Consider the following 26,202-nt stretch of genomic DNA (forward strand, 5'->3'; position numbering starts at 1 on the left):
AGTAGATCATACATGTTGGACTTGAAAATTGAATTAGGAGAAAACCTGCGATTTGGACCTGTCACCAGTTTTAACTACCTGATTTAGCTCTAGGAGCCGTTAGAAAATTGTACTGTCGCAGTTTCTTCGAGACGAGTACTCCAGGTAGTTTAGAATGTATTTACACTCGTGCTGGTTCGCCGAGTGGATTTTTACAGGGTCGTTCAGGTTGTTTCGGACTGTTGGGTGCCGTCAGAGTTGACGGTGGACCCGTATCGCCTTTTTGGGCGTCAGATTGTGCCGAGGGCACTTACCTGTTGGTTGTTAGACCATTTTGAGTCGATTACTTGACTTTGGCTAGTTGGAGCCTGTTTGAGCTCGACAGAGATACGCTGCATACTCGGTTGGGTAGCGCCCACGAGTGCCACTCCGGAGTCAGGCTTGTGCTTTTGCGTTGGTGTCGCTCATGCCAGTTGGACTTGCTCTCCACGGACCAGTTAGTGTGGATAGAGCCCGATAGTCGCAACGGGGCAGGGACGGGTGTATTCACAGTCCCGGGGACGGGTATGCTTACAGTCCCGATTGGATTGGGTCAGATTTGACATTTCCTACAGTTGGTTAGTGTAGAGCATGATAGTGTAGTGGATGATAGCGGTAGAGTATGCTTCCTGCTTTCCTTCTATCCTTGCTCCCTTCTGTAGACTTAGTGGGTGACCGATGTTGTTTTGGGCGGTACCCACTGAGGACTACTTGTTTTTACAGTAGTTCTCACGCCCAGTTGTTACCCTTTGTTTTGCAGAGCCACAGGTTTCGGCTGCTGCGCCTTCCGCGGATCAGGATCGAGGCAAGGGCGTTGCGAGTTAGAGCCCTACCCGACTGACAGAGCTAGAGGCACCCTTACTGCAGGTAGATGTTTTGTTTCGAGTTTGTGTACATAGCTTGCTTAACTCGCCAGTGCGAGTAACCATGTATTTTGGATTTGGACTATGTATATGAAACTCAGTTGTTTAGCTTTGGTTTATTGAGCAGCTCTATACTACTGTTTGTAGTATTGTATATCTACAGGTACTTTTGACGCTTCGTATACAGGAAAAATTCTTTTGTATACGGCGGATTTGTCAGCGTGCCCGGAAAACGAGACATCCGGGGCTTGACATCCAATATCATAGACAAATAATTTACACAAATAAGAGTTAATATATGCTCTAAGTAACATTGATTTTTCCTTATGAGGCTCATTATTAGGAGTGTATTATTTGACTTTGTCCACTAATTCATTAACTAATGGCTTAATCACATAATTATGGGTATTAGAACATTATGTTAAAATGATTGATTTCATATTATTGCTTTAACAACCAATTTAAAGGTGATGCCCATATGAGGGCCAAATAGAAAAATACTTCAATGAATTGAAAAGGAGATCCGGAATTAAAAAAAAAAAGTAATTAAGATATTGTCTTTGGCCTTTTTTTTTTTTTTTTAATGTTCCATTTATTTCAGAGAAATCATAATCTGAAAAAAAAAAAAAAACAGTTTGAAGCCTATTAATAATTATTCGCTGTTGTAAAAGTGGAAGCTTTACAAATTTGTTTCCGTTTCGTCGAAAACAATTAGAAGGCCTAGAAAAATATTTTCAGATCAACTAATAATTTTTGCACGTTTAGTTCGAAAAGTATTGTTATATGTAAAATTGTTAAAGAGAACTTATATTTCTAATGAAAAAAATATTTTATTGGTGTGTTAGCAAATTCCCGCAATGTATTATAATGCTTAAACATCTATATACTATAAATGTTAATACAGCAACAATACATAAAGATAATATTATAATTAAATAATCCAAAGCTTTTGTTTTTGAAAAAAAGAACCTATTATGAGTAATAGAAACTTAAATAAGTTTTACTAGAATACTATTATAGCACACCACTCAATTTACTACGAGTTATTTTCAATAACAGAGCTTTCAAGTTGACGATCGACACAATTAAATATAATTTAAACTATCTAAAAATAAAAATTGATATTCCTTTCGATATTATTCTTTTGTTCATCAAATGGATATAAAATATATGGATGAAAAATAAAAATTCTTCAAAAAGTGATGATGTAATTTTATATTCATGAAGATCTGAAGTCTTATTTTAAATAATTTAAAAAAAATTTGAACAAGAATTTAACTAATTTGGACTCTTCTGTGTCGCTAAATGAGCAAATGTATTGCACCAACTGTTTGATCGTTGGATTAGTAATGTCAAAAAAATATGAAATTTAATTTTTAGATAATTTAAATAATCTAAATCATGTTCAATGATACCGATTGTCGCTTTAAAAGCGCTATTATTGAAAATAAATTGATAGTAAATGGAGCCATTTACTAATGATTGTAATCCAGTAGAGCTCAAGTTAAATACACCCCAGGTCAATCTAAAATGTTCTTCTTGTGGGCCCAAATTAAGTCGGGCTTGAGTACAAATCCAACCAGGTACGATTTGACGTGGCGATCCGCCGGCGTTTTATCATATCGAAATTCAACCAGGTAGGTCCGAGCATATCCATTCAGCCTAGCGGCGAATCTAGAAATTTTATTTAGTGGGATCAATATATAATAAAGAGAAAATATAAAATATAAATTAATAAAATAAGATATAAACTAGTCATTAAATTGCAAAACTAAAAAATGTATTATTTTTATTTATAAACATACTCAACATGTTTTCGTATTCTGAGAATAATGTTGGATAGGTTGAACGATAACACCGCCAAACACAGATATATATATATATATATATGTATATATATATATGTATATATATACATATATATATATATATGTATATATGATAATAATAATGCTATTATATGATATATGGTATAATTATATATAATAATATATAGTCCGGGCTGCTATGCTATCAATACACAAAAAACACTTGGTGTCTATCAATTTTCTGTCGTTCAATTAATCCCTTTGATTATTTTTACCCGATAGATATTACTATTCAACCAACTATCCACTTAACCCTAGAGGGCCCATATCATTCTAACTGTACATTTCTTAAGTTCAGAATGGTAAAAAACTAATAAGCAATAATTAGGTTGCATATTGATAATATTCAGTGATTATAATACTATTATTATATATCTAATTATTTATATTATATATATATATATCACTAAGCATATATATGTCACTAAGCAATCGTTCATCAATTGATCACACATATAATTGCGTAATTTATTCTTTATGAAATTTATTACAAAAAAAGCTCTTTCCAATGTGGCAAGTAGTAACAGGTGGAATTAATGTCAACTTTAAAAATAAATAAATTCTTGGAAACACTATATTTCTTCGTCTTAATAAAAGAGAAAATTTAAGGTTAGCGGATCATACATTTTTATTGGATCTACTATTTTTTTTTTCTATTTTATTCTACTGTCCTACTTAATCCCTCTATGCTTTTTCGTCAGCCCACTACCACGTAGGCCTATGAGATTAAAAAATAAAAAATCATATTATTTGACCCCACTTTGGGTCAACTTTGGCGTCAAAGTTGGGTCAACAACTCAAGATTGGCCAATATGGCCTTTTTTTTAACATATCTCAGTGGAGTTAATGGACCCCACTGAGCTCTATATCTATCCACTAATGATTTAGCCAAGTTATACATCCGAATAAATTATAAATCTAGCACTCTATTTATCTACGAACCTTTATCCAAAAACTAAACTTACTGATCTTTTCTTTTAATATTAAAAACCTAAAAAAGGCGTATATATTTTTGATATATATAGATATAAGATTTCAATCTTATTTTTGGCTGTATAAGTAGCATTTCTAACTAGCTGAAGCTCGAACGCTTTTCAACTTAGAATCTAGCTTGCTCAGTTATTAAATAAGGTAAGTTCAAGCCGCCAATAAAAAGGAATTTTATTCGCTTGAGATTGGCCTCTGTCGACTCGAATCGAGCTCGAGCCAGCTCGAGCCCCCCGCCTTTGGCTAATCGAGTCGACCTGAGCTCAACTATTGTGCTCGGCTTGTGTACACCTTAAAAAAATAAATAAATAAACTGAACAAAATATAGTAATTCTCAATCTGTGCCTTGTTGATCCATTTATACATGTCAAATATTTTTCTTCAAAATAAGTAACACAATATGCCTACCCAAAATCTTTTTCGTTTTTTTTTTGGCCACAAATTTTATGAAGTTAGCTTCAGATTTTAATTAGGATTGAAGCATGTAATCGATTTGGGCCTTGGTGGGCCTTGGATGGCCCAAACATAACTTGGCATTTGCCGAAGCCCAAACGGTAGAGCAGCTTTTCTGTTTCAAGAAGCACCGTGAACTTTTATTCGAGAAAAAAAAGAGAGATTTTGCTGTGGTGTGTTTTAAAGTAATCAATCGAGCACTAAAAATGAACAAATTCAATTTGAAACTGTTATATTCGATATAATAGAAGGTGTCGAGGGAAAGCTAATTTAGTCGAGTAATCGATAAATTTTAGAAAGAGTTTACGGATGAGTTTACTACGCTTTCGGCCACGTCTCACTTAACCCTCAACACAAAAAATATCATTAAACTTAATCTTGTATCCTTGGCAAATGAACTACATTGATTGTTAGATAAAATGCGGATTCTTTTAACTTCTAGTATCGATGGTTTGTATCTGATTTTAGTCCTCCAATTTAAGTGCCAACATATGAAAATATTCATACATAAAACCGAAGTAACTTACCAACTCATTTCAACGAATTTTTGCATCCAAATTTCATAGTCGTTCTAAAATTTTAGTTTTATTTGGGACAGTAATATACTGCAGGTTAAAATCGACAAAAATTTGAAAAATTTTAAAAATGTACTGTCTTTGAGAAATTTGATCTCAGAACTCACAGTACTTCTGCAGCAGAAATAAGACCGTATAGAATCATTAGGGTTAAAATGTGACAGCAAAAGTTAAATTAATTCCTGATCAATTTTGTACCCAACTGATCTGAGTTGTGTATGAAAATGTGGTAAATTATGGCTAGTCAGTAAAGAACTGCAGTGGCTCTGTACAAGTCAGAAGGGTTCAGAAAACAAGGTGGTCTAGCTGCAGGGCATTTATAGCTAGCTGCCTGCAGTTGCAGATCACATGTCAAGTTAATGGACATTAAAAATAGGAGGAATTCTACACTGTCACACTTGCACCACGTCATCAATAACAAGTCAATCACATTTGTTCTTTTCAAATAAAAGTACAATAAAAATACTTTTTTACAATCATGATGGGACATATATTCTTAAAATGATTAATTTGATTGGTTTGTTACACCACGTCACTAGTATACCCGTTGCATTCTAAAATTTTTCTAAAAATAGAATTAATTTTATACATGTCTCTACAAATATAGTGAATTACAAATATATTCCTACAAAATTTAATTTTTATATATGGTATAATTGTATATATACATTTTAAAACTTTAGAAATATCTTATTTACCCATACTTTTTTTTTTTTCTTTCCAATATATCCCTCATATGTTCCTCCGTTATTCCAAAATACTTCTGCAGTTACCACCCTTTAAGTTAATTTGAGTTAAACGTGAATTAAATATCTACTAGAGTTTAAAAAAAAAACTAAAATACCTCTTTTATTCTTAACATAACGGTAAATAAGAAATATTGGTTATGGTAGAAAGGTATACTTGAAAAGACAAAAAATCAAAATACTTTTTGTTCCCCTATCTAAAGGGTAAATAAGAAAAATCGGTTATGGCGAAATATTTGAAAGGGTAAAATAGTAATTTCATACTGATAACAGTTATTGTTAACAGTTTATTAACGGAATTTAACTCTAGAGGTATATTTCAAATAGTTGGAATGTAAAAAGGGTATTTTTAATATTAGCCTTCTAAAAAAGGTAATAAGAAAGTCATAAACTTTTCAGAAATATATAAGCAATTGCCCCTTTATATGTTGTCTCTGCAAAAATCTTAATGTTTTTAAATATATTCTTATGGTTTGTTACTGTTAAACAACTGTTTATTTTATAAGTGAAATGACCTTTTTGCCGTCACAAATATGTCCCTCCAAAAATCTTAACTATTAATTGGAAAGGGCTAAAAATATCAATTCACCTCATTAACTAATTACGGTTAAGTATTTTACATATGGTTAACTAATATTTTCTAACGGATCGTAATAGCACATATTAATGTGATTGATGTGATTTCTTGTTACTAGGGCAATTTTCATCTAAATTAATAAAATTAATTTTGAGTCTAAAAGGCAGAAAATGTTTTTCAACAAATATCCACTTTTGCACTTTATCTCTATATATATTTTTTTAAATCTCTATTTTGTTATTTTAAAATTTAAAATTGTATCACTTGATTATGCGCATAAACTATTTTGCAACTATTATATATACAAATTATGTAGTACAACCAATTTACTAAGATACTCATTATATTTTTAAAACTATATAAGAATGAGGAATGCTATTTGTACACTCCTAATTCCTAAATTAGGAGAAAGTTTCCTATACGGCCGTCACACAATGTCGCATGTCTCTCAACTAATCAAATTTTTTTTATTTAAGAAAAAAATTCAATATTTTTTAAAAAAATTATGATGGGCTGAGCGAACCCTAGGGGTCAAATGTGATTGATTAGCGACACTATATCATCTATGACTATCACATTTTTTTAATTTTTTTCTATATTATGCATACATCTTATATCTCATTCATCTAAGAAAATCTTTCTCCACTAATCTTACCAATTTTTTTTTAAAACTAAAACCGATTTGATTTTCTATAAACTTTATGATGGAGTGGGTATAAGATTTACATTTATATATAGGTATACAGATAGCATATTCCTATAAGAATATTTTTGTGTTTCTTAAATTAGCTTATTATATTGAGGTTTCCTACTATTTACTAATTAAATTTTAGTTTTTCATCATTTTTTAAGAATGAAGTTGTGTATATTACTAGTTATCTAGTTGTATCATACTGTATATGAAACAGTAACAATATTGATTTACCACCACAATATAAATTTAAGAGGACAAAATATAAGTTTCTTTTAAAAAAATAATGAGGTAAAATGTAAAAACACTCATTTATAAAAGAAATATTTTATAGTTTAACCCTAATAAAAATTCTATGGGACGGGAGACAATGTGTACCATTGCGTGATTAACCCCTCAACAAATTTCTAACCTTTTTCTATTTCTTTTTTGACTAAATTACAAAAAAATTTTATAAATACTTGTTTTTTTTACTTTTTCTTTCTATTTTTTAAAAATCTATATTGTATTCCCTCAACATTTTAAGTTGTTGCATTAAGCCTCCATCCGTCAGGATTTCATCATTCTTCTGTCTATTTCTTATTATTTATACTAAAAATAATTTTTAAAATAACAAAAATATATTAAAAAATATTTTTAATAGAAGAAATAAGAATAATTAGGACATTTTTCTATCTCGTTAATATCGTACCCACTTGAAACTATTTCTAAAATTTGTAAAAAAGCAAAATATAAATTTTTTAAAATAAAAAAGAAGTAAAAAAAAAATATTTTTATGACAATGTTTGGATCGGGGATAATGGGAGAGATAACCCCTTATCCGTCCCTTTATATCCAAAAGCAAATTTTTTATCCGAGAATAATAGTTCTCGGATACTTGAAATAATCTGGTATAACTATTCCACCAACACCTCTATTTTTTATATATAACTATCCACTATTTTACGTTATTTTTTTTTATCCCAGAAACAATCTAATTTTTATCCAAACATTATTTTTTCTATTTGTATTTATCACTGTAATAATTAGTTCTTACTTATATCCAAACCAAACGTTATCTATATATATATATATATATATATATTTTTTATATTTTATTTTTGTAAAAAAAAAAAAGGCCTTATTCTTGAATCGCTTTCGTTTGCATTCTACTGTCATTGTCCGAGCATTTAAAACAGCAAACCTACTCCACATGACCAACATCGATCAGAATAATTAATTAATGAATGAAAAAGGAGGCTTTACGACGCAGCGATTATCATTTATTGCACCACCCATGTACCGAATCCCAGATTTCAATACCCCTCGTCCAATCCATTTCCGTGTACGGATCCATCCATATGCGACTTTTTTTTTGTGAGGGGTAAAGCGCTTTGGCCTTTGAGAAGAAGCCGCAGCACCGTTTATTGCGGGTGAAAATTGTACGCAGGCCCCTCAACGATACGGCGTTATGAAACAAGCCCCCTTCACTTTCTTTGTTCTCGCAAATTTGTGTTTTCTTTTTTGGCTAAATTACAGAAAATCTTCCATCAAAATTTGATTTTTTATTTTTCCTTCATGTCATTTAAAAATCTACCCTTTGTCCTCTTGTAAAATAAAAAATATTCACAGGGATACGGTGTGAACTGTGATGATAAAATGACCATTTTGGCCCTCATCATTTTGCCGCTCACTATATTTACAGAAAAGAAGGTTGAAGGCATTTTTGGCATAAAAATATAAATAATAATATTTTATAAATGGAATACTAATAGATTATTAACGGCAGGGGACAAAATGAACATTTTTCATTTTACAAGGGGGCAAAGTGATGGGACAAAATATAGGTTTTTAAATCACAGGGAGAAAAATGAAAAATTAGGTTTTGACAGGAGGTTCTATGTAATTTAGCCTTTTTTTTAAAAAAAACTTCAAATATCACCCCTATAGTTTCACACTTTTTCACTTTAGTATTCTGTGGTTCAAAATGTATCAATTTACTGTCCTGTGATTTCATTAATTTTTATCTTTTTATTATAGACTTCATTAATTTTTTTCGTTAAATCAGTGACAAAATTAAAATTAAAGAGTACTAAAGTGAGTATTCGATAAGCCTAGGTAGAGTATCTGAAGCATTTTATATATAATTTAACGAAATATTAACGGAGAAGCTGACGAAAAGATAAAAATGAAACTACAGGACACTAACTCGATACACGTTAAATCACAGGATACTAAAATGAAAAAGTACGAAATCACAGGGGTGGTATCTAAAGATTAATATGTTATTCGTTTCGTTTATTTTTTAAAAAAATAAACTTAGGTAAAAATATGAAGCAATTAGATTTCGAATTTAAAATCTCGAATACAAATCATCAAATTTTTCACCACCTTTTTTTTTTTTTTTTTTTTTTCTGGTCGACACTTGGTAACGTCCAACTTCTTTTATATGAATTTTTCTAGCTAGTTAAATTATTGTTTAAATATATTAGCTCTAATAGCTATTAATTGTTAATTATTTAGTTTATATTTTATAAACACAAACTAAAATAAATTATCAGATTTGATAGAATTATTTCTGATTNTCGTAATTAAAAAAAAAGGTAATTGCATACAACTTCCTATAAATATATCGAATAGCAAATACATTCTTACACGGTTAAACTTTTTATTTTCATCCTTACAAAAAAAAAAATTTGATAGGGGTTTTGGCGTACTGGTAAATAAATTTAAAATAATTAATAATTATTAGTTCGTAGATTGGTTCAATTTAATTAAATTTTTTCGAATAATAAATATTAAATGTTCGCCCTCGCTGTTTGAGAAAGTGGTGGACATTTGACGAAATAAATACGTCATTAGATGGTGTGAATATTAAAGTAAAAAATTAAGAAACTTATCTGAAATATAAATTATTTTGATTCCGTTGCTCAATCTTTTAAAGTTTTTAATTTTACTATTCAATTTTTCTATTTATTTGAATTAAGTGAATCGATAATATTTTAACTTTAAAAATTTAAACTAATTATTTATTTTAATAAAATTATAATTGTACAAAGTTGATGGCTTAAATCAAATAAATTAAAACGAAATGCTGATGGTATACCCTTCTGAGGGTGTAGGATATACACCACACCCATCAAGTAACTAGTGGACAATATTTCACTCTTGAATGGGTGGGATGTATCTTGTACGCTCCTACTGGGGTGTACAAGAAATATTTTTTATAAATTAAAGAGTAACTTCAAATACAACTTCTGTGGTTTCGCACTTTCTTGCTTTATTATCTTATGGTTTAAAATGCATCACTTTAATATCATGGGGTTTTATTTTTCTCTTTCAGTCAGCATCTCCGTTAACTCTTTGTTAAATTATATAAAAAAAACTTCAGATACCCCACTTATGATTTATTGAATATTCACTTCAGTGTCATGTGGTTATCGAATTTTCAGTTTAGTACTCTGTGGTTTTAACTTTGTTACTGATTTAACGAAAAAAGTTAACGGAGGAAATAACGGAAAGAGAAAAATGAAATCAGGGGATTACTAAAGTGATACATTTTAAATCATAGGGCACTAAAGTGAGTAAGCGCGAAACTATAGAGGTGGTATTTAAAATTTTTTCTAAATTAAAAAATTAAATAATAAAATTAAAATTTTGAAAGATTAGACATGAATAAGATAAGTCCGGTACATTTTTTTCCTATAAAAAAAAGATTAATTTCATATATGTTCCTGCAAATATAGTGAATAACAAATATATTTCTACAAAGTTCATCTTTCATATATTGTCTTTTCAAAAGTCCCGTTGTTTTCAAATATGTTCATGCCGTTAGAATTCGTTAGAAAAAATTAGTTAACCATATGTTAAATACTTAACCCTAATTATTTTTGATATTTTTACTCCTTTATATTATACTAGTATGGCTTTTGGAGGGATGTATTTGTGGTGACAAAATTGAAAATATAAACGGTTCTCTAATGGTAACAAACCAGAAGAATATATTTGAAAATATTAGAATTTTTGCAGGGACAACATATGAAAGTTGAACTTTGTAGGGATATATTTGTCATTTACTATATTTGCAGGGACATGTATGAAATTAACCCAAAAAACAAGAACTATTTACTTGTCCAGCCTCTTTACAAAAAAAAATTCTCTATCTAGTCTCCTTTTGAAAATATTCCCAATCTAGCCTCATTTTTATATTTTTTTTAAAAAAAGATAAGTTAATAATTTTTATATAGATTAATATGTTAAGTGGGTGGAGATTATTTTTTTTCTCTCTCCTTTTAAATTAAGTGAATGTAATGTGATTTTATATATGAACACTTTTAAATTATATTGACTTGTATAATCAAATTAAGTACTAGTAGTACTAATTAAAAATTATAATTTAGAAATATTATTATTAATAAATAAATTTTTTATTAAGTATTCATATATAAAATCACATTATATTCACTTAATTTTAAAGGAGAGAGAAGAAAGATAATCTCCACCCCCTTAACATATTAATCTATATAAAAATTATTAATTTATCATTTTTTTCTTAATCTATAAAAATGAGGCTAGATTGGGAATATTTTTCAAAAGGAGGCTAGATAGGAATTTTTTTTTTGCTAAATTACATAAAACCCCTTGTCAAAATTCGATTTTTCACTTTCTCCACTCGTCATTTAAAAACCTACAATTTGCCCTCTTGTAAAATAAAAAATGTTCACTTCGACCCCTACAGTTAGTAATCAGTTAGGATTCCGTTTATAAAATATTATTATATATTTTTTTATGCAAAAAATGTCCGCAGCCTTCTCTTCTGTAAACATGGTGATGGGCAAAATGATGAGAGGGAAAATGGTCATTTTATCATTACAGTTCACACCGTACTCCTGTGAATATTTTTTATTTTATAAAGGGGCAAAATATAGGTTTTTAAATGACAGGGAGGAAAATTAAAAAATTGAGTTTTGACAGGAGAATTTTCTGTAATTTAGCTTCTTTTTTATTATTATTATTATTATTATTATTATTATTATTTTAAAGAGGCTTGACAAGTAAATGAATCAAAAAAACAATAGGAGGGGCATAATCTATACCACTTGTAAGTAAGGGGTATCCATACAATTTTTACCTGATAATATCTCATCCTCTCTCCGACCGAAGAAAATTCCTCCAATCGCTTGACGTGACACTTCAATAAGCTAGTCCGCCTGACATGTACACCGAAATCGGGTGGGGTCAACCAACCCGAACCCTACCACCCACACAGAATTCTCTTCCTACGCCTGGTGCATCCGTACATTTCATGCACCGCATTCTCAAAACAGTCCCTCAAAATATTATAAACTATTCATTCACAAAACATTATTATTCGACAGTAAAGAAATTGTATTTGCTATTCGCTTTTTAATCCTTAATAAATTCATAATTAGGAGATAGGAAATACTATTTCTCTACTATTAATAGCATTTTAATTTTTTTCCTAGTTAAATAACCTAAATCTTAAAAAATAATAAGTTTTAAAAGTCTATTTTCTTATAAATTTGACATTCTCCTTGAACTAATTTTCGGAATTGCTGACATTTTTAATTCCTTAACAGTTGAGTAACAGATTTTAATAATTTATAGTATATTCGCATGTAAATTTCTTAGTATCCTTCAAACTCTAAGATATAGGATCCTCTCATTATTCTTTCGATATTGTAAGTTATATTGGATCATATTCGAATTTAATGAAATTAATAATCAATCAAATATTGCCACTGGTGCATGAGACGCCAATGCACGAGGTGCAGGCAACAAATTTCACACCACCCCCACCTCCTCCCCCATTGTGGGCCCCGCACACTCCTTCGCGCAAGCCCAACCACGTGACCAGTGACCACACTCATTCTACAAACTTCCAAATTCGACCCGTTTCGACACCTTTTTAACTCCGATGAGATGAGGTGTGCCACACACCCTCCACATGCTTAATAAAACGCCTCCAACCTCTCCAGCAATATATAACCCCGTTAGTATTACCAACATAGTAACAACGATGAACAATATTCCGGACTAACATCCAACTGCTCTAAATAGTGATGAAATAATTAATAAAAGCCTTTATCATTAACTCATTTAAGAGATGGAGAGAGTTCTAGACAGAGAGGGGGTGGGAGAGTACTAGAAAGCCAGCTCAGCAATTTCTTGCACCATGACAAAGGACAGAGTAGGGAAAACGAAATGGCAATGGGCTTGTCCGCGCCAAAAGCTACAGAGTAGGGGGTACGGCTTTTTGTAAGAGCGAAAAGGACCACTCAGTAGCGCAAAAAGAAACCCATTGGCGACTAAGGAAAAGCACTTCTTAGGAGTAGCCCCAGCATGCATTAATTATAGCTGCTCCCGAACCCATCTATATATCTACTTCATCAGTAGGCCAAACATCAGCTTCTTCACAGCTCGCNGGGGGGGGGGGAACGAAGAAAAAAGGAAAAAGTGGGTAGTGATCATGATATGTGAATTTTTAAGTGTCAAAGATTTTAGAACTAAATCTGCCTAACTACACGGTGAAATGCAAAAACAAAATGATAGTGAGACGTAAATGCAGTAAATATTATAAGAGTTCGACTCAGAGGATCGTGAACGGCGCACTCGACTTGAATGGATTTGCCAAATGATCCTCAATATTCTGGCTCTCAAATTAGGGCGGCAGTAGTTAGTTCGGATTTTGATGAGATCTTCTTATTCTGCTGTTAGTGCGCCTTTCGCGTGAGCCAAGAACTCCCACATTGTGTCGGCTAGCGGGGCGGATTGGCGGTTTGGATCGGGCGCCACGCCGAGGCGGTGAGGAGGCAAAGGTCCTTCCACCCGAGCTTGAGCGCGCCGTTCTCCTCGACGAGCGTGTATCCGTCGGAGGGGAACATGCCGAGGAGGAGCGTGGCCTGGGCGGCGGCATTGCCCGCGAGGGAGACCGAGCGGAATCCCGACTGGGCCAGCTTCTCGCGCCAGTTGCCGAACTTGACATCCCCGGACCGCGCCGGGCCGCCCACGGCGAGCACGTTGCGGATCTCGCGCGACAGCAGCTGCTGCTCGACGACGTGCCGCTCGGGGCTGTCCTCGCCGTAGCTGGCGCCGAGCGAGTCGAACAGCGCCGAGTAGTAGTGGATCGCCTCGACGAACCGCGCCAGGAACGAGCCCCCCGGGCTCAGATCCTGCTCCACCATCGTCACCACCTTCGGCGCCAAACTACATCAACCAACCAAACAAACAAACAAACAAACAACAAATTTTCAAACTAGTTTTCTTTTTTTTTTTTTAACCCTAATAAAATTTCGAATCTCATGTAATGCGTGTAACACGTGAAAAAAGAATGGATAAAAATCTTATCAAAAGTCGTACTACTCTTCTAATACAGTACGCCAATCCGTCTATTAAATCCCCCCCTCCTAATCATGGCAACTAAAGAACACTGAGATTATGGAAAAAAAGGGCAATGGCTTCAAAAGTTAGTCATAATGACTACTTTTAGCTTTACTTGTGTAATCTATAAAGTATTTTAATAAAAGTTCTTTCTAGCTCCACATTTTCAAGAGACAAAAAGTGCTTAACACCACACCATAATAATAGTAATAATGCAAGATGAAAAAAAAACAAGAAGAAGAAGAATATATGTATATATATGGTTGGAGATTGGGCAAACACAAGCGATTGATTGAGATCACTTCCGTCTTCGTGCTAGAGCACAAGATCGGCACAGAAACCAGTCAGAAATATGATGCGCCCGTACTGTTTCCAAGTTCTATATATATATATATATATATATATATATATCCTCTCCTCCCCCCTCTCACCTTCTTTCTTTTCGTTTTTTTTTTAAAAAAAAAAAAAAAGAAGAAGAAGAAAGGTTTGATTAATTAATATTAGAAAGTTCCTTTGTGTTAATAATTAGTACGTAGTAGTGATTGATTGATTAATTAACAATCTGAACGATGTATATATCTTGTTTGATTGAAATGCAAAAAGAGGTAATTAATGGGAATGGAGATCATGAAAGAAGAGGGTAATGTAATGTACCGCTGGAGGAGCCAGAGGGTGTTGGTGTCGGAGCCGGTGACGTCGTAGAGGGAGTGGTGGAGCCAGTGGACGGCGAGGGCCTCGCGGCGGGAGACGCCGAGGCGGTCGGGGTCGAGGTTGCCGACCTTGTCGGCGACGGGGTGGAACTCGAAGGGGAGGCCGAGGGTGTCGGCGAAGTCGGAGAGGCGCTTGCCGGTGGCCTCGAGGGCGTCGAGGGAGGCGCCGAGGCCGGTCAGGCGGACGCGCGGGGGCCCGCCGGGGCGGGAGGCGAGGATGTGGAAGAGGCCCGGCCACTGCAGGCCCTGCATGATGTCCAGGTCGATGATGTGCACGCGCTCCTCGCGGTCGAACGCCTCCTGGATCGCCTGGTTCGCCGTGAAGTGCGAGAACTTCACGAACGGGCTGATGCCGTTGAACACCTGGAAGGCCGCCGCCAGCCGGTGGTGGACCCGGAGGGCCGCCGGGGACGACGCCGGCAGCGGGGCGTAAAGCCCCAGGCAGGAGCTGACCAGCCGGGCCGACATGGCCTCCGAGAAGTAGGCCGCCACGCGCTGGGCCGAGCTGCCGAACGGGGTCGCCAGCTCCGAGATCTCCAGCAGCAGCCGGTTCGCCTCGTCCAGGTTGTCCGCCGCCACCGACTCCGCGCACTGCAGCAGCAGCGTCAGCAGCTGCAGCCCCTCCTCGTCGCGCTTCTGCTGCCGCAGCTCCTCCTTGCGCGCCCTCGTCGGAGGTGGAGCTGCGCTGGGGCTGGGGGTCGGAGGAGCAGGAGGGTTGGGGGTTGGGGAGGCGATGATGATGATGATGATGATGATGAGGGGGAGGAGGAGGAGGATACGCGGGCTCCTCCGGCCAGTTGGGCGGCTGCTGCTGCTGCTGTTGTTGGCTTTGTGGCGACTTGGGAAGAGGCGGGGCCGGTGGGGGCTGGGGCGGGGGAGGGGCGAGCTCGCGGCGGCGAGCTTGTCAGGCTGGGCGCGTCGGAGGGGAGGGAGGGGAGCGGCGGCGGCGGCGGCGGAGGAGGAGGGAGAGGGTCGGAGGAGGCGAGGGAGCGGAGGCGGTGCTCGAGGACGGCGGCGAGGGCGGGGTTGCAGGGGTGGATGACCTCGCGGACGTTGTGGATCAGCTGCGGGATCGACACCGCGGGCGCCGCGCTGCTCAGGAGGTCGCGGATGATCCCGTCCACCCACGCCGACGCCGCGCCCTCGTCCGCGCCGCCGCGGCCCGCCACCCCCTCGTTCGCCGCCGCCGCACCCCCCCCGCCGCCCCGCTCGAGCTCCGCCGGGAACAGCGGCAGCCCCGAGAACCCGCACACCGCCGGCGCCGGCGGGGGGAGAGACGGAAGGAACTGCGTCGGGTTGCCCCCGTGCTGCACCAAAATCGGGGCGTCCAGAGCGCCGCCGCCGCTCGAAGCCGAATACAGAAGCGAGGAGGGGTGCCCCGCCGCCGCGCTCTCCGCGAACGGCCCCTGCGCCGCGGCCGTGGACGAGGAAGCCCCGCCACCCGCCGCCGCAGCACCGCCTCCGCCGCCGCGACGAGGGAGTCTGGGGTTGTGGTAAGAAGATGAGGAGGACTCGTGCTGTAGATCGAGCTCCGAGGCGGGGCGCTTCCTCACCATGATCACCTCGCCCACCTGCTGCTGCTGCTGCTGCTGCTGCTGCTGTTGTTGCTGCTGCTGGAGATAGAGGAGATAAAGAAGCTCCTTTTCCTCTTCAGAGTAGTGCGAGAAGTGAGAATCATGAGAAGACGACGTCGTGTTTGTGGTTGTGGTTGTGGTTGTGGTCGGGGGCAGGAGCAGTAAAGAGGAGGAACCCATCAGAAAAAACAAAGGGAAAGGGCTCGGCGCATGCTAGTGCAGTAGAAGAAACGGTGAGGTGGTAGTAGCAGTAGTAGTAGTATGAGGATGAGGAAGAGGAGGAGGAGGAGGAGGAGAGTAAAGAGGAAGAGGCCGAGGAGCAGAAGCCGCGCAGAGAACAACAACAACAACAATAACACGGGAATAAGCACGAGACCAATAGTAATACTAATAATAATAATATTATTATTATTATTGTTACTATTGTTAACAGAGGGGGAGGGGGATATATATTGCTTATAAAGCGGGTGCGCATTGGGGTACGCATAAGGGGTCGGGGACGGCTCCAAGCGAAAAACGGCGGGGCGATTCGGACATGGGGGTGAGGGGTTGTTGTTCGGGCCTGGATTCGACGCTAATAAGAAAGAACAACCTGTTGCAGCGTTTCCTATTTCTCTCTCTCTCTCTCTCTACCACTGTAATTTTTTCCTTTTTTCTTTTTTTTTTTTGTTTCCCCCCTATCTCTCTCTCTCTCTTACCTAGAGGAGAGAGGAGAGAGGAGAGAGGAGAGAGAGAGAGAGAGCCGTTGCCGTTGTCGCGCTCGGCGCTCGCGCGTCGCTCGGGGCGCGTCGGGAGACGACGCGAAACCCCAGGCGAGGGAGGTGAGAGGGGTGGGAAAAATCGGGTTGGCTTTTTTTCTTTTTTTTTTTTTTTTCTTCTCCGCCGTGCGATTTGTGCGGTGGGATTAATGAAAAGGTCGGATTAAACAACGAGCATCCAAAATGCATGCAGACCCTTCTACTTCATCTTATTTCGATTGACACCACCAAAGATCTTCTTGGAATGTGCGAACATGCCGCTTCCTAGTTAAAAAAAGGCAAAAAGAAATTCAAGAATTTTTAAATTTTATTTTAAATTTTTAGTATTGAAAGATTTAATAAAATTAGTGAATAAATATGTGTCCTTGGAAAACTGCAGAGTGTACCTCATTTTATCATCCTATAGTTAGAAAAAAAAAAAACAATGCTTTATTCTCTTTTGATTTTTATTTTTGTCTAATCATAAGAATTCGATCTTTAATAGAATAACAAACTGATATAATTATAAACCACAAAATAGTAAGATACAATATTTGTATAAATCACTAAAAAAAGTAAAATATAGCATTTCACTAGCCTCTAATTTTCTGATAAATTAATGATAAAATTATAGATAATAAAATAATATTTTTTAAACTGTAGGATGATAAGTTTGGGGGCCTATTTTAAAACATTATTATATAGTATTTTTTATCTTAAACTAAATTAGTAAAGAGGGTAGGCTTTTTCATTTGACTTGGAAAGGTTGTTTAGGTCTTAGTTGGGATGTGGGGGTTATGGGAAAGGGTGTGATAAACAAATTTAGTTCTTGATTGTGGGGTACTGTGTAAAAGTGTTACAAAGGGAGAAAAAAGGTGTGTTGGACTTTGGTCCTATTTCTCTCTCTCTCTCTCTCTCTCTCTCTCCTGAAACAATTAGAAAAGGTTTTTTTTTTTGTAAAGAGAAATCTTAGATAGTGGAGCTTTTTGAGATGTTGAGTATAACTGCTGTTTCCAATTATCATTGCATTTGGTTGGGTGAGCTTTGACTTTGAAACTTTTTTTCTGGGGTTTGAGTTTGAAATTATTACATATATTTTTTGTTTTAAACTTTGTTTGAAGTTTATGTAAAAATTTACAAGTTATTGTTTAAAATAAATCTTCTTCATGAAATAGAGAAATTAAAATTTGTGAGTAGCTCTTATTTTTGTATGGATATTTGAAGCTTTATCTGAAATCATAACTAAATATAATGCTTTTAACCGAATATAAAAGAGAATGGTGTTGGTGATGGGGTTGTAGAAAGTGATATATGCGCCGATACCAATCGATTGTATTACGTAGGATTTAGATTGCATGTTTAGAGATAAAATAAGTTAGGAGAACTAAACAAATTATATTTTGTTAATTAAACCATTTAATACATTCGACTACTCTATACATCCTTGGCTTTTAGAGGAGGCCTTATGTATGTAAGCTTTTTCTAACTCTCTCCTTTACGAATTCCTTGTGTTCATATTAAGATTGATTTTAGATCATTTTTTATCGATCGATCTTTTGGATAATATAATTTTAGAGCAATGTTTCAATACACTATGGGCGTGTTTGGTTCGCTTATTTTTCACCATAGAATCGAAATCGGAATGGGTGAATTCGTTTGTAGGTGTTTGGTACGTGGGAGTCTCATTCCGATTCCGATTCCCGAGTGGAATGGGAATCCCCCAATCACCTCATTTTTCAATCCGACCTAGGAGACCGGATTAGAAGTTGAATCAGGACGGAATGGATATTTATTCGGATTAAATTTATTTTTTCTACTTTTTAATTACAATATGAGTTTAAACTTAGAAATTAAATTTTAAATTTTAAATTTTAATTTGAACTTGAATTAAAAATTAAAATTTAATCAAGTATTTTGAATCTAACTTATGAATTTGAATTTAAATTAAATTTTAATTTATATAAAATTTTATTCAAATTTTATTTAAAACTTAAATTAAATTTATGGATTCAAATTAAAATTTAAATTGTAATTTTAAGTTTGAATTTGAATAAATCAAAATTTAGTTTTATATTTTGAATTATTTACTCAACTTCAAAGTTTAATTTTTTTAAAGAAATAGATTTAAAATTTTGATATTATTTCAAAATTTTGATGTAAATATTTAATATTTAAATTTTAATTTGAATTTAAATTAATATATTATAAAGATAAAGTTAGCATATTAATCCGATTACGTTTTTTATATTTACCTAAACCAAACACCAACAATGGGAATGATTTATTCCGATTCCGATTCAGGTGATGAACCAAACAGAGTTAAGTAATAAGTCATTCCGATTCCGATTCCGATTCCAGCTTATTTCGATTTCGATTCCGATTTCGATTCCGACTTCGAACCAAACATGCCCTTAAGTATTAAAATCAAACTCTTAATTAGTAAAGGGTATAGTTGGATTTTACATAAGGTAACCTATTGAATAGGTTACCGATTTGAATTAGTTAATATGACAATATTGGAAAAAAATTAGTAGTATATACAAATTTGTTAGTATCCTATAATATTAAGTATCTTTTTTAGTTTTGTTACTTACCAAATTAGATAATACTCAATTTGTTATTCAACTCAAAAAAATATTGAATTTAAATTTAAGTTTTGAAGTTGGTATTGTAATGTAAAATTTTAATTTCAAAATTTATATTAAATTTTTAAATTTTGAATCTACATTGCACTTTTAATCTGTAAGCCAAATTTTAATTTTTGATTTAAATTAAAATTTTGAATTTGAACTGAAAGTTTTATTTTAAATTTGTGTTTTATATTTAAAAGTTGAATTTGATTTATAATTAAGTTTTTTATGTTGTTTTGTATTTAAATTTACAGTTTAGTTGTAATTTGAATTCCAACTATTGTTGTAGGTATTTGAAAAGGTTATAGTATTCTTAGTTGGATAAAACCTATCTTGTAGGCCAAAATATTTTTCTAAGACCAAAATACCCTTTAAATAGGTATCTGGTGAATGGTACTTATGCCAAAATAGTAGGTCGCCTTGATTTACATGGTGTATTGAGGTATTATTCTTTTTTTTTTTTTTTTGAGAGAAAGGTAGCATGTTACCCGCTTCGTTTTTTCATTTATAAATAAACTTGGCTGAAAATGTGAATCAATTAGGATTCGAACTTGGGTCTCGGGTACCAACCACCAAGCCCTTTTGCCACTTGCGCTAGGGACAGTCGGTTATTACTCATAATATTAAAGCAGATGCAAAGTTTCTCCTATTTGAAAATGGCATATATACGTTGAGTAGGGTTATTGTGCTATTAGAAGCACATAAGTCCTTGTGCTCTTAATTTTCTAATTATTCATTAATTTTGATGGATGGTTAAAGATGAGAGAGAAAAGAAATTGAAAAAAAAAATTAAAAAGAAGAGAAATTGAGACACTCAAATTCTTCTTAATTTTTTTTCTCTCTTTCACCTTAACCATTCGTCAATTTAGAACGTTAGCAGCATAAGGTCTCTAATGATTATCGTTATTGCTCTACGCACAAAAAATTCATATTCTTTTTTTTAAAATGAACGATGCGATCGCGGTGTGCAAAGATTTCTTGTGCGAGGGATTACTATGCAATTGAATTCCTCCTAAAGTCCCCTCCATTCGAAGAGCTCTTGTGTTGTTTTATGACGTCTTCGTGTCTATTATATTCTGTTGTTATACAGAATAGGAGTGTTAACACTAATACTAATTCTAAATTATTTTCTATTAGATCGATCTTTTGAGTGATAATTCGCAAGAGCCATCAAATTTGATTGCGCAGCACCACTTTAGAGGGAAATCCAAGCGTCAACTCAACGGATTGGATAAGAAATAAGCAGGATAAGATTCTGATCTTTTATTTCTCATGCATGTAACCATTAACAAGAGGCATACATGAAACTTCATGAGGTTTCGACTACTGCCCTGCTAAATAGCATTCTTGATAATAATCAACTACTCTAAAATACCAGTAATTAGTTTTTTTTTAATTTTAAATTCAAATTCACATTTGGAATTCTAAATTCTAATTTAATTTCAAACTTCGATTTGAAATTTCAAATTCAAAATGTGATTTTGAATTCAAAGTTTAAATTCAAATTTAGAATTGAAATCAAATCTTTAAATTCAAATTTAAATTTTGAATTCAAATTTAAAATTTAAAATCAAAATTTTGAATATGATTTTAAATTTAAATTCAGGTTTTAAATTTAAACTTCGGTTTCAAAACTTTCATTTTAAATGTAAATTGAAATATCAGAATCAAAATCAAAATTTTAAGTTTGAATTCAAAATTTAGATTCAACTAAAAATTTAAATTTAAAATTTGAATTTCAATTCAAAGTTTTAATTAGACTTAAAATTCAAATTCAAAATTCTAATTTCTGGTTAGTTTAAATTTTTAATTTTAATATTATTTCTGAATTTAAATTTAAAATTTAGAATTTTTATTTTTAGGGACTAAAATGAAAAATGTGCAAAGTTTAGGGACCTAAATTGAAATGCAAAAGGTTGCCAAATAGACGCTGACGTGGCAATTCCGTAAATTTTAACAGTTTTATTAACGGTTGGGACGCAATTGTAGTAAAATCAAGAGGTTAGGGACTCCATTGCAAAAAAAAAAAAAAAAAAGATTGGAAACTTAAGTGAAAATTGGTGCGAAGGTTGGGGGACTACCGGTGTAGTTAACCCTTATTATTCCAATAGAAAAAAATACTTCTAGAAGTATTTTTGAGCCTAACTCGGCATTTCCATTTACATATACATGGTCTCATTAATAAGAGTCCAAATAAATCACATGAAAACGATACTTTTGGGAGCGACAAGCTGGAGCAGCACTAAAGTCGGCAACGACGTTGATACTCGTTGTGTGGAAGTCGTCACCTAATTCGCTACTCCACGTAGAAAAAGCCATGGATGGCAGCTATTTTTCTCCAAACAACTACCAGACGGTCACAGCATCTGCGGCCCACGGAATGTCTTCCGCTTTGACGGATCATAAATATACCCACCAAACATTAATTAATTAGAATTAGGTTGGAATACTATTAATAGTAAAACGCTCTTTTTGCTATCAAGTTTTTAACCCTTAGATGAAACATTGTAGGGTCAGTATGATATTAGTCGGTTAGAGTTGAGTGGTCCCCCTAGGGTTGAGTGGTTCCCACTGGGTTATAGTATTTAATCCGATGGTTAGAAATAATGAAAAGAGTTGATCCAAAGACTAAAAAACTGGTAGCAACAATGAAATTTTGCTACTAATAGTTGCCCAGTCCAACTCTAATTAATAGATGGCGTGGCATGGGAAAGCTCCTTGTCTTTTACCCATGCACGTGAGTGGCAACGTGGTCCCCCACTTCCCCCCCACAAAAAAAAAAAAAAAAAAAAAAAAAAAAAAAAAAAAAAAAAAAAAAAAAAAAAAAAAAAAAAAAAAAAAAAAAGAAGAAAATGATGATGATTCATAAGATTTGCTTTTTTTTCTTTTTTTTTTTGGGCTTTTTTTTTTTTTTGAGAAAAGAAATAGTGAATTGTAAGCGAGTTAGTTGATCATTAGAACAAAATCTAATATATTCTTTGAAATTATAAGAATATCTAATATATATTTTAAGTTGATCAAAATATTTTTATTAATTTATTAAAAATTTCATAAAATATTTCTAATTTTTAGGATTTACTAATAGAAATTAGGATTTATAAGGATATGTTTAGTAATTTTAGGATAAATTTGAAAATTTTGAATAGTCAGGAATAAGTAAGCAAAAAGTCCTAACCCTTTTATTTATTTATTTATTTATAGATAGGCGCATAAAGTCTTAAAATTTTATATTTTTTAATTAATTATTTAAAATTTGGAACCGATCATTAATTAGGGCCTGTTGGGTATTGTCCCCTTTTTTTGAATGTTTTAAAACGCTAATTCTATATAATTTAATATGTCGAAGGAAAGATGTTCATTATTATTATTATTATTAATATTATAATAGTTTATTAGCTTATAATATATCCGACTAATTGATAAACAATAAATTATTTTAAGGCTTAGTTTGGTATTGAGATTTATCTAACGCTATTAGATAAAATGGAGTTGAGGAAAAAGCATATAGGGATATGCTTCTGCGTTCTTCGATGGGACCGCAGAAAATATATTATAACCGACTCATCGCGATATGCGGAATGCAATATTACGAAACAAACAGAGTATTTTTCCATCGTCGTTTCTCAACGTAACGCAATCTCCCTACAATCCCAAACGAAATCTAAATAGTTTTGGAACCAATTTTTTTTAAAAGTTTTTATTTTTTATTGCCAGGTAAATTATTGTTCATTCTTTCATGTTTTGATATATAAAATTTTATTTAAAAAAATAAAAATAAACACGATACCAATAAGGTCTTAGTTTTATATTTTAATAATATAAAGTAACTAATATCAATCAAATGATCCAGAAATAATAAATAACACATGTAATATAGCAGGATTCCTTTGATGATAAAATTCCATCTTACAGTACTATAAAAATTTATTTTTAGCATTTAATTTTCATAAATTAAATATAATAGTTATGGCCAATAAAGTAGTTTTAGATATAAAAAAAAGACTCATCTATTTAGCAGCCATACATTCTTTATTATTTTTTTTGACCAAGTAAGTACTATTTATTACTTTAAAAATAAATCAATGTGGTTAATTTGAAAATTTGGATTGTAAATATAACATTTTGAAAGTAGCTAGACTTTTGGCGCATTTAATCCATGCATTAAGCTAACCATGTTATATGTAGGCCTAATACATCATCTAATACTGTAGTTTTTTTTTTTTTTGGGCTTAATTATATCCCACTATTTGTACTTTAGAGTTATTTTTTATTTCCTACATTATACAATTTTTTTAAAAAAATTATACCATTCTATTACTATATTTTATTAATCTCAAAAATGTATTGCCTATTTGATTCATCCATATGTCTTGGAATTTTCATTAGCTCTTCATCCAACCAGTAGTTATATATATATATATATATATAGAGAGAGAGAGAGTTTTGCTAGAATACTATCGGTAGTAAACGGCTCGGTTTACTACCGATTTGTTTTCGATGATAGAGCTTTCAAATTGATGATCGACACCGTTAAATATGATCTAAACTATTTAAACTATCGGGAAATCAAATTTCACACATTTTCGATATTGTTCTCTTGTCCATCAAGTGAACAGAAAAATGAATGGCTGGAAATGAATATCTTTTAAAAAGTTATGATACAATTTTTATATTTGAGATCTAGAGTCTAGATCTTATTTTAAATAGTTTAAAGAATTTTTTAACAAAAATTTAGTTGATTTGAACTCTTCTATACAGTTAAACAAGCAAACGCACCATATCGGCCATTAAAATTGTATATTTTGTGACCCATTGATCGTTCAATTAGTGATGCCAAAAATTCATGTGACCCTTTGATCGTTCAATTAGTGATGCCAAAAATTCATGAAGTTTGATTTCTAGATAATTTAAATGGTCTAGATCATGTTCAACAGTGCCGATCGTCGATTTGGAAGCTCTATCATCAAAAATAAATCGGTAGTAAACCGAGCAGTTTACTACCGATAGTAGCCCGGTCAAACTATATATATATATATATATATATATATATATATAGAGAGAGAGAGAGAGAGAGAGAGAGAGAGAGAGAGAGAGAGAGTTGGACTGGGCTACTATTAGTAGCAAAATCCCATTGTTGCTACCAGTTTTTTAACCTTTGGATCAACTCTTTTCATTATTTCTAGCCATTGGATTAAATACTATAACCCAGTGGAGACCACTCAACCCTAGGGGGACCACTCAACTCTAACCGACTAATATCATCCTGACCCTACAATTTTTCATCCAAGGGTAAAAACTTGATAGCAAAAAGATCATTTTTACTATTAATAGTATTCCAGTCTAATTCTATATATGAGTTGGACTGGGTTACTATTAGTAGCAAAATCCCATTGTTGCTATCAGTTTTTTAGCCTTTGGATCAACTCTTTTCATTATTTCTAACCATTGGATTAAATACTATAACCCAGTGGGGACCACTCAACCCTAGGGGGACTACTCAACTCTAACCGACTAATATGATCCCGACCCTACAATTTTTCATCCAAGGGTACTACTCAACCCTGGAGTACCGCAATTATCCTGACCCAGTGGGGACTACTCAACCCTAGGGGACTACTCAACCCTAGGGGTACTACTCAACCCTGGAGTACCGCAATCATCCCAACCGTATAATTTTTTATCCAAGGACCAAAAAATCGGAAGAATCAGATCTTTTATGCTTCTGATAGCATAGTAGCTCTTATATATATATATATAGAACTAGGCTGGAATACTATTAATAGCACCAATGCTATTAAGTCATTGGTGGTATTAATAGTATTCCAGTCTACTTCTATATATATATATCTATATTAATCGGAAGTTAGGGCATGACTCCTAAATTTAAGCTCATGTGGGAACTCAAACCTCCATTCTTATGTATTCATGACATCTGAATACCTAACCACTAAACCACCAATGATTTAGTTATAATTTTTAGTTGCACACGTCCTTATTTATTAAAGAACTATATTATAAATCATCTGATTGCACTGTACTAATTATATCCAATTTCAGTTCTGTCTTTTTAAGTTCATTTCTAAGAAGTTTTCTATAAGATTAATTTTTGGAGATACAGTTTGAAAGCGAATTCCAAAGCCTTTCAAATGTCTATTGGCTAAGTAGCACTACTGGATAGGGGTGGAAACGAGCCGAGCTCGAGCGAGCTTACCTCGGCTCAAATTCGGCTTGAAATTAATTTTGAGCCTAAATTTAAGCTCAAGCTTGGATTGAAATTAATTCGAGCCGAGCTCGAGCGAGCCTAATTTCAAGTCGAGCGAGCTCGAGCCCTAAACGAGCCGCTTGAAATTCTCAACATTATACGATCAATAGTTTAATTTGTATAGAACATTA

At 34.2% G+C, this 26,202-nt stretch overlaps 1 protein-coding gene across 1 annotated transcript; it reads right to left on the reverse strand.

Annotated features, from left to right (window-relative positions):
- On the reverse strand, nucleotides 12,842-17,316 carry LOC109719681 (protein SCARECROW 1-like). The gene is given in 4 exon segments (XM_020246461.1): nucleotides 12,842-13,984; nucleotides 14,813-15,598; nucleotides 15,666-15,751; nucleotides 15,753-17,316. Coding segments are annotated over 4 exon segments (2,190 nt in total). The 5' UTR covers nucleotides 16,623-17,316; the 3' UTR covers nucleotides 12,842-13,536.

This window comes from Ananas comosus, linkage group 13, assembly GCF_001540865.1.
Source record: "Ananas comosus cultivar F153 linkage group 13, ASM154086v1, whole genome shotgun sequence".
NCBI lineage: Eukaryota > Viridiplantae > Streptophyta > Magnoliopsida > Poales > Bromeliaceae > Ananas > Ananas comosus.